Source organism: Gouania willdenowi, chromosome 1 (assembly GCF_900634775.1).
Source record: "Gouania willdenowi chromosome 1, fGouWil2.1, whole genome shotgun sequence".
Taxonomy (NCBI): Eukaryota; Metazoa; Chordata; class Actinopteri; order Blenniiformes; family Gobiesocidae; genus Gouania; species Gouania willdenowi.
In genome coordinates, this window is record NC_041044.1 from 34,878,131 (window position 1) to 34,896,352 (window position 18,222).

Here is an 18,222-nt window from a genome sequence, read left to right on the forward strand (position 1 = left end):
TAGCTTCGCTCCTCCAAGTATGACTTAAACCATTGCATTACTTTTCCATTTAGTCCAACCCATGTTTGCAATCTGTGCAACAATAAGGTCAATAGTTATATGTGAAATACGATCCAATCCCATCTAGTACCTGAAGAAAGCTGGATTTATGCACCAGCAAACCCCCTGAAGGAGCAAAAAGGTTGGTAAATGGATGGAATTACGATCCTCCTTGAACACGGAGTATTTTATGTGGAAAATAAACTGGATATTGTATCATGTGTCTGTGCACTACTTTCTGTTCCGCACGGGCTTATCTTTGTTGAATTTATGCAGCACAGCTCCACCGTTCAGGAAAAATAGAAGAGCTGTGTATCTGCTGCAGAGGGCTACAGCATGCTGGGGCAGTTACGCAGCTATGCTGGAGCAGATACGCATGCGGAGAAATTTGATTGGCACATTGACTTTAATGGATACTTAACAAATCTGTTGTGGTTCTGCAGCAGATGCGGAGCAGTTACGAATCCGGTGGAAATTGGGGGTCAGAATGAACCATTCTTTTGATGTTAAAACTGAACTTGCAAGACAAAACATCTGTTTGTGAGGTGGCCAATCTGAGGTTGCTGTTTTCTCTATCTTGCAATTTGAAAACATGCTTCCTCATGTCAAGCATTTACATATTGGTCTTCGTCATAGTCGTTATTTACCATGAGTCTGTCTGAGCTGGAATAGAAACACATCCAAGTTGGGGCGGTAGGGGTTCAACTCCCACATTGGAAAAATGATTTGTTGTTCACTTCTTTTTGAACTCCTATTTATAGGCCAAGACAATGGTACCAGGTTTGTCACAGGAGAAACAAGCTTCAGCCCAACTTACAGCTTCCTCCTACACCACCAAATCTTCCAGCTACATTCACATTGGTATGGAATGATCTGCTATAACTTACACAATTAATGAACAGAATTGCTTTTATTGAAAAGAATATTAACACATTAAGCGTTTGGTATGTTATTACCTTTGCAGGTGTGGAAACGTCCAAGCTGGAAGTGAGGAATACCCTGAAAGTCTCCTTGTCCCTCAACAAACAGCTTGATCTGGACATTACATACCTGGTGAGACGTTAGTGTGGAGAGGGTAGCCTAGGATCTTCTGTAATGATGGAACAGGTGCTTGTCGATTCCGATGCTGAAGTGTTAATTTTTGTCCCTAGATCCTAAGCAAAGGTCAGCTGGTGAAATCTGGAAGGGAGAAGATACAAGGCCAAGTCCTTATACCCGTTAACATCCGCGTAACCAAAGAAATGTTGCCATCATTCCGCATCGTTGCCTACTATCATCTAGATGACACTGAAGTAGTGTCAGACTCTGTGTGGGTGGATGTCAAAGACTCCTGTATGGGCTCGGTAAGAAAAGTAGGAGAGTTGACATGGGATTGCTAAGGTGTTTAAGAGCCAGTAATTAGTAAGAGTTTGCAGTTCATGTTACTGTACAGATTGATGATATGATAACAGTTCTTTTGTTTATGTTTAGCTGACACTCGAAGTAGTGGATCCTCCTCCATCCTTCCTGCCTGGCAGGCCCTTTGTAATGAAAGTCACAGGAGATCCAGGAGCCAAAGTGGGACTAGTGGCAGTTGACAAAGGCGTCTACGTCCTAAACAATAAATTTCGCCTCACACAGAAAAAAGTAATTGCAACCTTTCTTCTTTTCTTAACCAAAAATCTTTGCAGCAACCAATTCCAAGTATCAATAGGACAGTTTCCAAAGGCGTAGAGTGAATGTCATCAAATATTTTTAAACATCTAACAAAGTTCACTTTAGGAACATTTGAAAATGGCATTGGCCCACTTATATAATGAACCATTGTAGACGAGGTCAATCAATTTAAGTGATGTTTCAGAAATGCTTTAATCTGCCTGATGTCTTGGTTTTAGATTCACCCTTTTCCCCGGCAAAAAATCTAGTATGTAATGTTATTTTCCATTATGTTTGTTGTCTTTTTAAAGTCAGTTTTATTCCCCCAAAAAATCTAAAAGTCTCATTTTGACTGATTTTTAGGTTTGGGATGAAGTAGAAAAGTACGACACAGGCTGCACACCAGGTGGAGGGAAGGACAGCATGGGGGTCTTTTATGATGCTGGATTGGTGTTTGAGACCAGCTCTGTAACTGGGACACATTACAGACGAGGTAAATTACATACCCTACTGTCTAGTACAGGGATCAGCAACCTTTACTCTCAAAGAAGCCATTTTGCTTAATCTCACATGGATTAAAGTTCTTCCGGAGCTGAAAAATACCTTCTGAATAAAGACAATATGTATAAAATTCTATAAATAATATTGAATAAAGTAAAATTGAATAATTTTATGAGTTAAAGAATTTGATGGGCTTCAAAAAAAAACTTGAATTTGATAACACATGATCATGTCGGTCAACATATGATATTTTCTTGCAACTGTAGGAGGATGAGTTATTATTAATGGGTTATATAACTAAGAGTATTAATTATGATTATTAATATTACTTCAAATTTTGCGGGGTGCCACTCCTTTTAACAGGAGAAATATGTCTAAGTTTTTAGACTAAACTCATCAATGTGAAACCAGGGAAAAGTGAATTCTAACAGCAAATCTACACCATAATCACAGCCTTAATGAATCAAAGGAATCAAAGATTACGTTTAACCTTTAATTCACAATTAACACGGTCAAACATCAATAACTAAATAATGATAAAATACATTTCTAGGCTAATAAAAGTGAGGATTATATGTAATGAAGTGAAATCACTATTCTAGGAGAATGCTAGTCTAGTAAATACTGAATAAAAATGCAGGATACATATTCAAATAATAAGATTATTAAAATCAAAGAGAGCTCATAAAACAAAGAGGGAAGACAGACCGGGGAGACGAACAGACATGAATGAGATGAACTGTGTGTGAAACATGTTGTGAGTGTATGTAAGTGTGCAGTTATGGAAGTATGTATGTGATCTATTGTGGATCAAGTTTGCTGAGGCAAGTTCGTTCAGGTACCTTAAAGATGATGTCAGGGTTGGACCTGGAGGTTCTGTATTGTAGAAATGCAGCGGAACGTGCCACCGTTGAGTTCTGTTGCGTTTCAACAGAGTATAGCCCTCCAGCCGATCCAGGCGGTTCTGGCCTTCGCAGCTGGGTTAGAGAATGGCTCGTGGCTTACCCCAATGGGTCGCGGGCTGGGCTTCTTTCGGCTGTTTCGCACGTCACTGGATGCTGGATTCGTCCGAACCAAGCAGCTGTTGATTCCAAAAATCTAACTGTTTCAACTAAAAATAAAAAAAAATAAATGAAAAGGTGGGGAAGGGAAACGCGTTGAGCATGAAACTCCAGCGTCCCAAAACTGAAGTTTGGAGCGGCTTTCTTCCTTTTAAAAGCTTATCTTTGGGACTTGCCTCCCAAGAAGGAAACTTCGTTGATTGGTTTACAGTTGCCAGCATCTCAGCTGGCTGCCTTTGGGTGTGTCTAGGGTGTGTGTTTATGTGAGACAAAGACAAAAAGGAGGGATGATTCCTAGATTTACACATAAACCATAATAATGAGTTCAGCATATTCAAATAATCTTTTCGACATCATATCTTGAAATATCATGTATTATGAAAGAGTTTGATACCAAACACGACTGGAAAATAGCCTATTATTACTTTCAGAACCGTTTAATGAATTTTACTTGTAATTACTAGTAAACATAAATGTCAAAAATAATGTAATGCCTCTTCTTTACTATATGGTTGTAGCAGATACCTTAGACTAACTTTTGCGATGTTTTCTGGTATTTTAGGCACTTTTTAAATGATGAAACATTTAAAATAGCATTCTGTGGGTATAAAATTATCTGAAAAGAGTGGAATAGGACAGACAATATTTGCAATTTCAATTTCTGCAGAAATCACTACAATAATGGTATAGTTTGTAACTTTTCAAACATAATACAATTTCTTTGTTGTCCCTTGTTCACTGGGACACATCTCAGAGAAGGGGCCTAGAAAGCGTCCTTCTGTGACATCTCACCACAGGGGGTCAGGGGTCAGTGGGACAGTTCTGTGATCTTACAGCATCCCAAAGGTAACTGTTTGTAAAGGAGGGAGAAGACGGATGTTCTTCCCCCATGTGGAGTCGTAAAAAGAGTTCGTACTGAATATTTCAAAGAGTTGGGTCAGTCTTTTCGGCTACGGTATTGGGTTCAAAGGCCGCATAGTGGGGTTAGCTATGCACCTCAAAGTTGCGGGGGCAGTTATTGTGTAAACAGTTTGTGATAAAGAAACAGGCTCCTTGGTTAATTCCTGCTAGGAAGAGGGTCTTTAGGCTTGATGTGGTTTGGTTCCCTACACAACATATCAAGCATGCATAATAAGGTGGCATGTTGGCAATTAAATACATCTTTTCCTGCACAAGTAAAATTTCCATTTTCTTCCAGAATAGTCTTTTTGGTTGTATAGTTATCTTACCAGGAATTTAAAACTTAAGTTTAGCCACAGGAGCAAGGAAAGTTGATGGTCTGTAGATGTTGCAGGAGGTGATGTAGGGAAGTGGCAGAGTTGTTGCACAATGGGAATTATTTTTAGGTTAACAAATTGTTTTATTGTAACTTTATTTTAAGTTAATGTCATTAATCATCAATACCCTCTGTAATAAATGATTCATTATTTTATTTTTTTAAAGCTATATGGAGCCATTGCAAAAGAGACAAAGAGCCACTTGAGGGCAGGTTGCAGACCATGAAATAAAACTAAAGTGGAGGCATATGGAGGACCAACTCTGCCATATTTAAAAATTAAACAAATAAATAACTAAGTGCTGTCAACAGAATAAATATATTGTGCGATTAATTAATTATGCTCTCTGATTAATTCATCTCTTTTTTAATCTCACCTAAAAATTGCTGAGAATCCCCTCAATTTGAGGTATTTTCATTTAAATTACATTATTGTGGCAGATTGAAACATTCATGTATGACAAAGTCATTTATTGTCTGAACCATTTACATTCCTCTGTATGTGAGACTAGACCCAAGGGCTGCTGACACCTTGTGGGAATGTTACAAATCTAGAATACCTCATATCGCGCTAACTTCCAGGATTTAATCAGTGGGTGCTGGACTACAATGCTCGCTAACGTCTTACGGAGTTAAATCCCCATGGAAACTTATGCTAGAAACCATGGAAACGGCTAGCCTGCTCGCGAGCAGGTTTTGCTCTGGCTGGGATCTGAGCGAGTGAAAGTCCCGCCTCCTGACCAATCAGTTCTCTTAGAAGTGACCTGTCCAATAAAAGGTGATGTTTAAACACGTCACTGTGTGGATCTGACAGCTGACAGGAGAGGGAGAATATTTCAACATTGATGCAATCCTTTCATTTACCGATGACACCCTTTAGGAAAGATATAGATTCATATCTGATGGACTGATCTATAGCCAGTTGATGAAACCTGTGTCTCCATTGTATGCACGGATCGGTGATAAATGTCATCAATTAATTAATTAATATATGACTTCACTCGTCCGCACATACGGATAGAGAATTTGGCTTCATCAGCTGACTCTGTGAATGCATAAAAGCGTCACATTGTTTATTATATTAATTCATCCCATCCAATGGATTAATATGATGGAGATCTGAGCAAGTACAAAAGCTCCGCCTCCTGGTGCGCTGCACTAGCACTGTTGCTCTTCACTGTCATCATGGATATAAATTCATTATATTTGTTTAGATCATAAACTGATGAAGATGCTCACTCTGCCAGTTTTCTCCATAGTAGTAATTGGTTATCAGGGCTCTACACTGACTTTTCCTGTGGTGGCACTGGTGAGACTAACTTTCTCAGTTCGTCGCACCAGCACAGAATTTGGTCACACCCTTTTTTCCTTTTTTTTTTTTTGAGCGGGGGTGGGGAGAGTGTACAGCATAGCCATGCATGCTGATGAATAGTTGACCTAACTGGTGTACCGTAGTTTTGTATGAAGTAAAGATTGACAATGACTCGAGATATATTCACTAAATGTTTTAATGTTTTCTTGTCAACAATATGTTTTTTCTGCAACAAGCAGTGGCTGAAATAACAGGCCATTTCTTTTATACAATTTTAAAACAACAATTTAAAAAAAATAACAGCAAAGCATAATAACAGGTTACATGTATTCTGTTTTTTTTAATTTTGAAAGAAAGGCTGTACTTGAATTAACTTAACAGTAGCAAAACCAATTTAGCATCTGCATTGCTTCACCCCATGGAATTCAATTCAGAGCGTCCAGCTCTTATAGTGGGGTCTCCTAACCCTCTTCCTCTGGGACAGGGGTCTGCAACCTTTACTCTACAAGGAACCATTTAACCTCATCTCACCTGGATTAAAGTCCTCCTGGAGCCGAAAAAATACCTTCTCAATGAAGACAATACAGTGTATTAAATTATATACAGTTAAAGTTATATAGAATAATGTTTGATTTAATTTGATTTGATTTACAGTATATTGATCATGTAAATGGCAACTTAAAAACAGTTTTAAATAAAATAGAATAAATTGACATCAAGAAATAAAACAGTATCATGCATCTTCAAATTCTTTTGCATCTCAGTTTACATGAACACAATGTTATATAAAGAAGATTTTTTTTAGATAATGTATTTGAAAAGTTACAAAAAGTAACTTGAATTTGATAACACATGATCAGCGCGGAGCAAGAGAGAGAGAGAGAGAGAGAGAGAGAGAGAGAAGTGCACTCTGTGGGATGTGACGAACCGCTCAGCCGCTCCGTCCAAAATAAGGTCATCCTACAAACTTGTATGGATGCGACCAGGTAAAATTTTCACTCGCACACACTGAAAAAAATAGTCGCATATGCGACCAATTTGGTCACAGTCTCGAGTCCTGCATACCCAGGTTGAAAACACGTGGCTTAAATTAGCGTATTGTGTCGTAAGACAGCTCCTCTCTGACAGAGAATGTTTGGTTTGTTGAAGCCCTTTAAGTTAATAGAGATAAATCCAGGATATAATTATCTAGATTCTTAGCATAGGATCCTTTAGTTTAGACAGTCAGGGAAATATTGATGTGCACTTGAGATAATATACAAAAAAAAATAATAATAATAATTATAATAATAATAATTATTATTATTATTATTATTATTATTTTTTTTATTTTATTTTATTTATTTTTTTTCACACCATCCACCAAGTACAATTCCTTGTATTGTCTAAAAACTCTACTTGGCAATAAAACTGATTTTGATTTTGTAAAGCAATGCAGGCCCAGAGAAAGATTCATCAATTACAAAACAAAACAAAAAAAAAAAAACACCATCATTTCAAATTTGAAAATTTGTTTCCAGGTCCAAGCATTTTACTCATTATTTTTCTTGTGTTTGTTTTTTTTAAATTTTCTTCAGAGCTGAAATGTCCAGACTCTGAGAAACCTAGAAGTAAACGAGCTGTTACCATTATGGAATTCACAACCAGTTTAGGTAAAATCCTCAAACCATTTTGTTCGGAATCTTTGACACTGTATTTCTCTCATCATCGTCCTTTTTTCACATCAGTTTTTTTTTTTTTAAACTTAATTTCCAGTCAGTAAATATAAAAATAATACACTACAAACTGACTGCTGCCGGGACGGAATGAGAGAAACTCCTCTTTCATACAACTGCAATAGACGCAGCCAGTACATTGTGGATGGTAAAGCCTGTGTTGATGCGTTTCTGGATTGCTGTGAGCAGATGCGTGTCATGTTGGATGCGGAAAAGGAACACCACTTCAAACTGGCTCGCAGTAAGAAGCAGGAACAAAAAAAATCAAAACTAGTCATGATCACACTTATTGTTAACAAATTATTTAAACCATGTTCTATTCTTTAGCTGAGACAACAGGAATATACATGGACAGCAGGCATATCAACGTTCGCAGCAACTTTGATGAAAGTTGGCTATGGCGTGACTACTCACTTCCTGCTTGCCCTTCAGAAAATCCACATTGGTGAGTTAAAATAAACCCCACTTAATTATTGTTAAACTTTTGTTATAAATCTTCAATTAACCATGCATGCACTGAATAATACTCTATTGTGTTGCAGTCAAACCACATCATTCAGAAGAGAATTCTATTTGCCAGATTCAATCACAACCTGGGTGTTTACAGGCATTAGTCTGTCAAGCACCAATGGTAAGGATGTACGCTCCGGGACAGTGGCAGGTGGGGAATTGGACTAGGGGCGGTATAGTTGTGGCCCGCTGGAGTCGTCTGGTCCGCACCGACCCTGACACTATTTCATTACATGGAAATAAGTGTGATTGATCAATTGTGTTCGTCATGTCACTGCAGTCATCCACATAGATATCAACGCAGACAAGCTGCTTCCTTGTGTGACGCGTTAAAAACAGCCCATCAAGCCGAGATCATGTTTGTTCTCCATCCTTGTGCCGCCGGTAGTGGGTTGTGTCTGGGGAGGCATGGGAGCAACACCATTAACAGGACGAGGAGGGGGCATGCAGGCTCTTGAGTGCCTGGGGCCCCGTTCTTCCTCGGCGGCGTGGGGACGGCGAGCTGACACAGCCAGGTCTGAGACTTATGTTTATATATTGAAAGTCCATTTTTAGTAGGTTTTATACTGTTTCCAAAACAGTTCGTTCGTTCTGCCTCTGGCAGGCTCAATTCAGACTCTACCGGCATGAGAGGCATTTTCGGGCTCGGGAGGACCAGACCTATCCACTGATACCAGGCATGGTCCAATCCCAGCTCTGAATGTGAAGTTATCGCATACCTGTCAAGTTTTGGATTTGAAAATACGCCCACTACGAGCTGTCCCACCCACCCAACCAAGCTCCAATATCCCTTATGTTTTAAGATGGATGTACAAGAAATCTAAAATAGCCACTTGTCAACCACTTATAAATACAATTATGTGATTAGAATCTGGCAGGTCGACCTTTATTGACATTAAAATGCTGTGAACATTCCTACTAGGGCAATCTGGACCAAAACTCATCTCAATATATTTTCTTAAAATGGTGATATACGATATAAATCTAGATCATTTTATTTCGAATGAAGTCTGAGAAGAAAGACAATTCTGGGTTAAATTTACTGATCTAAAATGCTACACAGGCTCATTTACTAACAAACAGCTGCACAATATGTGCCACTTTTGGTTTTTTCTCCTGCAAGGGACAGCATGTGTGAGTGATATGTAATCTGTAATATGGCTTTTTATGGGGAAGCTCTGAGTTAGGACTCTGTTCTGAGAAGTAAAAGCAGTGACTCTTAAAACTTGTATTTTGATTCAAAAAAAGCTATTATATAAAATAGAAAACTCAATACATCTTAAATTTTGATATATCGCCCAGCTCTAATTCCTAAATTATAAAGCAGCCTAAATTAAAACATAAATGGATATTTTGAACACGTATTTATTTAAAATACTTACAGTTCATATACAAGTCAACACGTTGCATATTTACTGTTAATTTCACATTGCTTGTCTTTAAGTTAGACATTAACATTTTATTTTCATTACATATTTTATTTTAATTTTTCATGCTCACTCATGTGGTTCTCTGGTATTCACTAATGACTTATTAGACACATTTATTACAGACTTTACATCCTTTAATACTTAAGCAGTGTATATTTGTGGAGCTTGTGATTGGCTGATTTTTCATGGTGACTTACGTCATTCCTTCCCCCGTGGTAGACGTTAAAATCTCAGTTATTAATCTAACAGAACGTGTAACTGTGTCCCATTCTGCTGCTCTTTAGGAAGACAAACTCTCTGTTCCATTTTCCAAGTTCTTTGTTTTTTTCACCAGAACGTCTTCATTCATTCATCTCTCTTCTGAGTTGTTTCCGGGTTTGTTGCCGCTGTTGGCGCTAATATAGCGAGAACTGTCACTCAGGCCATTTCAGGTGGCAGTTCTCGCGAGGCGAGTGACGGCGTTGAGTTTAGTAAATCATCTTTTAATTGTTGTTACATTAAAATACGGGATATTTACGGGAAAATATTAGTACGGGAAGATGGCGGGAAAGAGGGGTAAAATATGGGAGTTTCCCGGCCAAAACGGGATACTTGACAGGTATGAGTTATCGGTTGTCAGAAACAGACAGCCGAAGTCGAGTCCACCCTATGACGTCACAATACAGAAAAACGTGAAGCCAATTTCACAGGCTGACGGTATCCAATCAAAAGACCTGCTCCTGCTAGCTGTTCCAGTGCTACACTGGTGCAACAGCAGGTCAGGCGTACAATAGCCAATCCAAAAGCTGATTGGTTAACACCAGAGTTTCATTTCCATTCACTTTAAGCTACAGGTGGCCCCACTCTTGATTCTGAAGGCCTGAGGGCAGATTTTAGACCCTGGCAACACATGAAGGCTGAATATGATTGGATAAAAGCTCTAACATAAAGGCCAGCCTTCCAAATCTCAACCTGAGGCTGTAAGCAGTGCATTCAAGAGGAAAGCTATGAAACAAAGAGTATAACTATGAGGAATAATTTAATACATATTTGTGGAAAAATATATAATAAATAATATATTCCGATGATGTTTAGGCCAGCAGAGAAGGCCTTGCTGGCCCTGACGGCCCATCGCTGGTTGCATCTTACTCTGCCACACTCAGTAGTGGACCTTCACATCCTTTCTTGCTTCAAGCCTGGCCAATGGCCCGCCCCCAGGAGCCATACACCCCACTGTGATATTGTTTTTTTTTTTTTTTTTTTTCCCATTTGGTCAAAAGTCCACAATCACCTTTGAGCATGTTGTAATCCAAAGTCTTCTGAAAGGACAGTGCAGTTTTACAACTTCTCTTGGCCCTGTATAAGACCTTTAGAAATCCAAGAGCGTGATGCAACCTTTCAGCCAATCAGAGATCTTTTTACAAACAGAATGCTCCATGAGTTGTTCTGCACAACTAAAGTCGATGTGCGTTTATTTCCTCTGTAGTAAAGTACAATGGCAGACATTCCAGCAGGAAAAGTCTCCATTGCTGCGGTTATACAGTAAAGCAAGCAGAAAAAGGTCAGCCGACGTTGAGAAGCAACAGTCTAAAGTCCCAAACATACTCAGGTGAAACGGACTCATGGATGTCCGCTTTCATTCTGCGCAGACCTCCGTGACTGCACAAGGTCTGCCACATGTACTGGTGTCAGAGGGAGAGTGAGAACATGAAACCTAAGAGAAGCATATCCAAGGTGGAGTGGACAGACGCAATTCATTTTGCAGTGTGGATGCGTAGTGAAGTGGGTGTGACTGGCAGCTGGGATCACTGCAGCCACCTGTGTGAACTTTGTAGTGGGGGAGGAGCTCACAGCCTCCGCTCAGTACAGTAACTACAAGGTGATGCATGCATTCATGTCAGAGTCTCTAAAACACCTGAAAAACTCTCCAATAACACAAAATAAAAGTCCCTATATTTGTCACTAGTCTCTATTGACAAAAAAGCCGCCAAGAGCTCCACAGTTGTGCGCGTTCATGAGGATACTGGTAAGGGACAATAAGTTTCTAAACAGGTGGGGAGGGGGGGGGGGGGGCTTGTCTCACGATTCTACATACTGCAGCTTTAAAAGGACCTTCACAAAGTGCCATTCACATAAAATTTGCGGGCCACACTAACATTAAACTTTCATATCAAGGTGGGGGCCACAAAATATCTTCCTGAGAGCCAAAGTTGGCCTTGTTGTTTGAATGTTCATTGTATGTTTTACACTTTCCTCACCATAAAGGAATTTGTGTCAGCCAGTCATTAGAGGTGATCGCTCGCAAGGAATTCTTCATTGACCTCAAGCTGCCGTATTCTGCTGTCCGTTACGAGCAACTCGAAATTAGGGCGATCATTCACAACTATGCTCAAGATCCAGTCTTGGTAGGACAGTTTTATTTTTTTTCCTAAAAACAGTGTTTATTTTTTTTTCAACTTACTGAGTGTATCTGACTTTTTAAATTGTTTAAGTTAGCTGAGAGTTTTATTTTGCAATCACTATTTTATTTTTTATTTTAGATTTTTACATCTGAACTTGATCAACATTTTTTTTTTTTAACTTCAGGTGAAAGTAGAACTGGTAGAGAATCCAAAAGTGTGCAGTTTAGCCTCCAAACGTGGAAAACACGATGAAGAAATCGAAATCGGGGCACGGACCTCAGTATCTGTGCCTTTTGTCATCATTCCAATGGAGACAGGAGAATTAGACATTGTGGTCAAGGCAGCTACCAGTGAACACCCGATTAGTGACGGTGTCAAAAAAGTACTGCGGGTGGTGGTAGGTAAAATTCATCTTTTCTGACACATAGAAATATAACATTGTGTTGAAAGGAGTTTGGAATAGTTGTTCCAAATTGTCCTGTTTTTTTTTTTTTTTTTACAAAAGTTAACAAGCTATTGTTTAAATAGCTTGAGAAAAACAGTCCCAGGCACCTGAAAGTAAGTTAGCTATCTTGTGTTTTCTAGTCTGAAGGTGTATTGATTAGTGATGCAAAAATCATATCTCTGGATCCTGTGAATAAAGGACAAGGTGAGTTTAAAAGCTAAAAAATACCAAATGTTGATGTAATTTTTATTTGACAAATAACATGTCCTCCAACTTAATCTGGGTTTCTCTTCTTTGCATCAGATGGCATACAAACTGTTGTTTTCAACAGTCAAATACCAAAAACAGACTTGGTTCCCTTTTCACCTCATAATGTACTGATTTCAGTGACAGGTGAGAGATATTCATTATATTATCAATGGATCAGCTCATTAACAATATTATTAACTTCAGCCTAAATCCTTTTGGTCGTGCTGTACACAAAATAATGGAAATGTTTTGTTTAATGGAATGAAATGACCAAATAAACTACTACTACTACTACTAAAACACTGTGTCTTTGGTTCTTGATGTCTACGTGCAGGGAGAGAAGATGTATCAGAATTGGTGGAAAACGCCATCAATGGAACATCAATGGGAACCCTGATCAGAATGCCATATGGTAACGGAGAGCAGAACATGGCCCGCATGACCCTGCCTGTCATAGCAACGAGGTATTTGGATACCACCAACCAGTGGGAAGCTGTGGGCCTTGAGAGACGCGATGAAGCCCTACAACATATAACAACTGGTAGGCTAAAGGCTCAAACATACTCGGGCTGACCCCACGAATACTGGGCTCTACGCGGACTGTCCGCTCTCCTCAGAGCTTACATACTTGGGCGCACCGCCACATCGTAGTTTCTATTAAAATTCTACATATTCCATGATTCTTAGCGCTTCTCTGTAGTCCTTGTACTGCTGGGACGTGTTTTAAAGGTATCGCTACTCTTGTAGTTCCTATGTTTCCCCAGGCGGTGAAATGCAGGTCGGTGTTACATTTAATACGGGTCGATACAATACCGAGCAGTGTTTTGTCTGACACCAACTACACGAGGACCTCCATGCGGACATAGAATCTGAGCTTTGCATTTAACTGGCCTATCGGACTGCTGGCGGACTCTTTGCGGGTGTCCACCCGAGTATGTTTGAGCCTTAACACAGCTCACAGTATCTAGCAGAAATACAAGGACACACAATACACAGATCACCATAAATGTCATGAAACCCAAAGAACAGCTGAATAATAAACAACCACCATTAAGGAGTGAATTTACTGTAATCTGATTACTTTCCCCAATTAACAAGTAAAGTAAGGGATTATAATTGAAGAAACAATAATTAGATTACAGTTATTTTCTCCCAAGAAGGCTGCGTTACTAAATGAAACCATCTCGCTACTGTTTGTTGGGTCTCTCATGTTTTATAGCGCATTGTAACCCAATCGGCCACCGTAGTCTCAAGCCAATGACGTAATGACATTATTGGTAAACAACACATACAAAAATAGAGCGCGAGAGTGAGCATATCCAAGCAGCTTGGAAGTACCGACTGTTAACTTTTCCTGTCCCGTCTTCAGAAAGTGGTCGGAAAACACGTGGGAGTCTAACTTTACTCCGGAGTTTACTTCCTGCTTCATAGCAGTCATTGAGTAGGACAGTGTTTCCCAAACGTTTCACACTCCTGTACCCCTTCAGACATTTAACCTAAAGCTGGGTACCCCCTACTCCTGCACACATAAAAACTAAATGTACTGTCATATACAATGTAGCTCTACAGTGAAAATCTGGCCCTTTATACCATCAAATTCAGCCTGCAGGATGAAGTTAAAAAGACAAAAAAAAATAAACATAAATTTTTGTCCAGATTCCCAAATAAATCAGCCCAGATATCTCAGATATCTAAATACACAAATTCAATGTATATTCCACAATATTTGGAGAATCGCAATTTTCCCATGCTTTTTTCCAATGATTGCAGTCTTTTTAAATTTAAAATTGTTGAAATTAGTAACTTTTCCAGCAATAATTTACTGCATAAAGCTTCTCAAATCAATCTGCTCTGGTCACACGAGCTCCCTCACTCCACACATTGGTAGAGCTACCTGCGCATTCATCACTAGTTAAAGGGGACATATCATGCTAAATCGACTTTTTTAGCCATTAAATGCATTTTGTTGTATATTTAGAGTGCTTAGAAGTACAGAAAAAAATCAAATTAGTCTCTTCAGGTGCTCCGTAGATATCTTTATATTCTGTTTTGCTCAAATTTTTCAATCTGTTTCGATTTTTCTATTCTCTATTACGTTTTTTGAACTATTACATCACAGTATTTGCAGCGGAACTGCCAAATTAGTACATCAACTCCAGGTCCAACACTTCGAGCAATCTGCCATTTTTATTTCTCACTTTTATTTTGTAGTCCAAGCTCAAGGATGCAAAAGTTACGAGAGGATAAGTCAAAATGTTCGGTTGTTGGATGTAGTAACCCACACGCTTCATTACACCGTCTCCCAGCATCAGAACCTTTTCAAAGTGTCTGGTTGAGTTTTATTTTTCACAAAAATGTACCCACATCTGTGGGTAAAGTCATTTTTGTGTGCGCAAAGCACTTCAAGGATGACTGCTTCTGCAACCTCCGCCAGTATAAAGAAGGATTTACCGAAAGACTTTGTCTGATTGAGGGTTCAATTCCTTCTATCTTTGGAGACAACGAACAGAGCACTTCGGTAAGCTGTAAATAACGCTAAAAAGTGTGATGATAAGACGTCCCTGTCATTGTTTTGTTAGCATTAGCAGTTGCACGTCTTCAGACTTTATATGTTAGCGCTGTGTGCTCGTTTTAGATCCTTGATGATATGGCCTACGTGATTTAATTCAAGTCTAAAGTTTTCATTAGTCATTTCATTTTGCCGTTTTTGTCTTTGAGAAGACTGTATTAAAATGCATTTCGTGACGTTAGCTTGGCGCTAGCGTTAGCTCGGTGCTTGTGTTAGCTCACTTGTTAGGGTTCTGCAGGTTCATCATCTTCATTTTCATCTCGCTCCGCCGGGTCAGACTCTGGCTCCAACATGTAAAGCTGGATGGACAAGTCTTCTGTTGTTGACATTTTGTAAATAACCTCTAAATAAAAAGTTTATGCGCCGCTACATAGCCGTATCTCTTCTATCAAACTACAAAAATGGCCGAGCAGGGTGGAGTTGAACCGAGTGTCACCTGAGGAGGGGGCGGGGTATGGAGTGTCTCATTTGCATTTAAAGAGACAGCACCAAAACGAGTTGCTCTCAGAAGCACATCAGAAAAGGGGTAGAAAAGGGGCCTGTGGAGCAATAATAATGAGGAATTCAGACCCAAGCATTGCAGTTCCACTTTATATAGACCACAACTGTATGATTTATATGTAAAAAGGAAGGATTTAAAACCATGATATGTCCCCTTTAAAGGGTATGGGGAGATGTTTGTCCCAAAAATATTCACAAATAAATCCACAGTTTTCACATGTATTTTTCAGATTTTCACGTGTTTCTCAGATCCACAAATATATCCACCCTTTACACACATGTTTTATTATTTGTGTGTGTATTTATCATTAATTATTATGTGTAAATCTTCAATTGTGCTTGTGGATTGAGCAAAGTGCGTTTGTGGATCAGCCGGCGTAACATTCACACACCTGAGCTGCAGATCCACGTGTGGAAAGCTCCACTCCTCCAATAGGGGGCAGTGTTGAAGTCTGCTGAAAATAAATTAAATTTACCAATACAAAAACAGATACTAAAGATTATCGAATAATGTCACTGGCATTTACTGCAGTGTCACCAAAATCCCTGCAGGTTTCACGTGCCTCCTGCTGATCATTCCTGGTAAATACAAACACAGAAATGATATAGAGCGTTTTCACGGCGCGTCATCAACTGCATCATCAACCCGAAAGTCGCCATTTTGGAGATAAAGCAGCCGGTTCATAAACAGCACACAAACAAGCAAATCCCGAATTTTGAGAGGAAATGGTGAACTATTGCCGTGTGTTTGGCTGTACTAATCGGTCAGACCATGAAAAACGTGGAGTTTTATAGACGACCAAAAGTTATAACACATCAGAGAAGAACAATGTCTGCATTTTATAGTCAGTGGTTCTACATCAGAAGAGCAGTGACATGAGATAAACTCACCGTTGTTGCACCAGTTGTTACTGATGTTTATGCAAACACTGCCGTCCTCATCTCACGTCTTGCATTTAAATCCAGCTTCAGGTAGTCCAGTTTGTTCTCCAGGGAGCAGACATTAGAACACAGGATGGAAGGAAGCGGCGTTCTCTGAGGATTAGCTTTTAGCTTGGTTGCTAACCACGTTCGGCATCCTCGCTCCTGCTTCTGATCACACCGCTTACGTCTCCTCCGCTGGCGGACACCGCTGGTACGAGGCTCCGCTACTCCAGCGGCCTATTTGTGCTGTTTGTAAACCAGCTGCTTATCTCCAAAATGGTGACTTCTGGGTTGATGATGGGCCGTGAAAACCCTCTATAACACGTGTAAATTGTGGATATATTTGTGGATCTGAAAAACACATGTGAAAATCTAAAGAATACATGTGAAAATTTTAGACATATTTTTGGATTCGACAAAAACACGTGAAAATCGGAAAAATACACATGAAAACTGTTGATCTATTCGTGACTTATTTTGAGACAAATCTCTTTCCATAAAAGGGCCACGCACCCACACATACACACTGACAACACGATATTACTTAGAATTTGACTCCATAAAAGACAACACAAACATTAGCGTCCGCTGTGCACTCTGCGTGGGAAGAAAACTTGAATCTACATCACAGAATTCCACCTCAAATCTGAACAAGCACCCAGCAAGCAGGCACAGAATGTAAAAGTCAATGAGTAAGCCCCATATCCCGCTCCTGCTACAACATCCACTTCTACCGAGCGAAAATCTGACGGCCTATTTCCTGCTAAACAGGTGAAAATAGATTTAAGACTGACAGGAGTTAGTGCTGCTGAACTGTCAAAATACCGACCAAACAACAGCATCAAGCTGCCACAAAGAAAGTCAAAAATATAAGTTAATAGAAGGAGGAGTTGTTTTATTTTAATAAAATTTGGCAGAATGTGCAGTAATGTTCAACAATTTTTTTCAAGTTAGTAACTGTTGCATTTAATTAAAATATTGCATGCTAATTTTTATAGTGGACCATGCCACAATAATAGAATTAGGCTGAAAGGTCGACTGATTAATATTTGGTGAATCACATTTTTTAAAAGTAACTTAATTATATGAAGTAAGTAATTAAAGAACCTAGTTTCTTTGAAAATAAGTAATCAGTAAAGAAACTAGACTGTTTTCTTGGTGGAGTAATCACCAATCCCTAACTAATTAATATTTCCAAGTAACTTGACCAACACTGGTAAAAAATGGTAAAAAGTAGAATGTTATAAATGCTGGCTGCTATTTTATGATGTTTTGTCTGTTTGTGGTTTTATTTAGGGTTCACTACCCAAATGACCTTTCGCCATAATGATGGTTCATATAGTCCATGGATTAGTACAGCAAAAAGCTCCTGGTAGGTCTCCCAAAAATACTATTCTGATTTTATATTAGCTTAAAATCCTAAATGGTATTAAATATTGCATTTCTCCCTCTCTAAGGTTGACTGCTTATGTTGTGAAGGTTCTTTCCATGGCCCATAATCTGGTGACAATACCGGAAAAAATTATCTGTGACAGTGTGACGTTTCTGATTTACTACTCACAGCTTCCTAATGGCATGTTTAAAGAGTTCGGGGACGTTTTCATGAAAGAGATGATGGTAACTACTGTAAAAACCCTGCAGTTGTGTTATAGCTGTAGTTTTATTGTTTGATGT

At 39.1% G+C, this 18,222-nt stretch overlaps 1 protein-coding gene across 1 annotated transcript in view; it reads left to right on the forward strand.

Moving 5' to 3' along the window:
* The window catches only part of LOC114459004 (complement C3-like), a 54,198-nt gene that overhangs the window by 15,643 nt on the left and 20,333 nt on the right, over positions 1 to 18,222 (forward strand). Inside the window, exons 12-27 of the mRNA XM_028441415.1 lie at positions 801 to 900; positions 1,004 to 1,092; positions 1,191 to 1,382; positions 1,510 to 1,665; positions 2,038 to 2,167; positions 7,402 to 7,476; positions 7,580 to 7,780; positions 7,867 to 7,984; positions 8,082 to 8,170; positions 11,724 to 11,863; positions 12,045 to 12,257; positions 12,446 to 12,509; positions 12,609 to 12,698; positions 12,889 to 13,095; positions 17,845 to 17,920; positions 18,006 to 18,165. Of these exons, the coding sequence (XP_028297216.1) occupies positions 801 to 900; positions 1,004 to 1,092; positions 1,191 to 1,382; positions 1,510 to 1,665; positions 2,038 to 2,167; positions 7,402 to 7,476; positions 7,580 to 7,780; positions 7,867 to 7,984; positions 8,082 to 8,170; positions 11,724 to 11,863; positions 12,045 to 12,257; positions 12,446 to 12,509; positions 12,609 to 12,698; positions 12,889 to 13,095; positions 17,845 to 17,920; positions 18,006 to 18,165 (2,100 nt within the window). The remainder of the gene's footprint in view (positions 1 to 800; positions 901 to 1,003; positions 1,093 to 1,190; positions 1,383 to 1,509; positions 1,666 to 2,037; positions 2,168 to 7,401; positions 7,477 to 7,579; positions 7,781 to 7,866; positions 7,985 to 8,081; positions 8,171 to 11,723; positions 11,864 to 12,044; positions 12,258 to 12,445; positions 12,510 to 12,608; positions 12,699 to 12,888; positions 13,096 to 17,844; positions 17,921 to 18,005; positions 18,166 to 18,222) is intronic.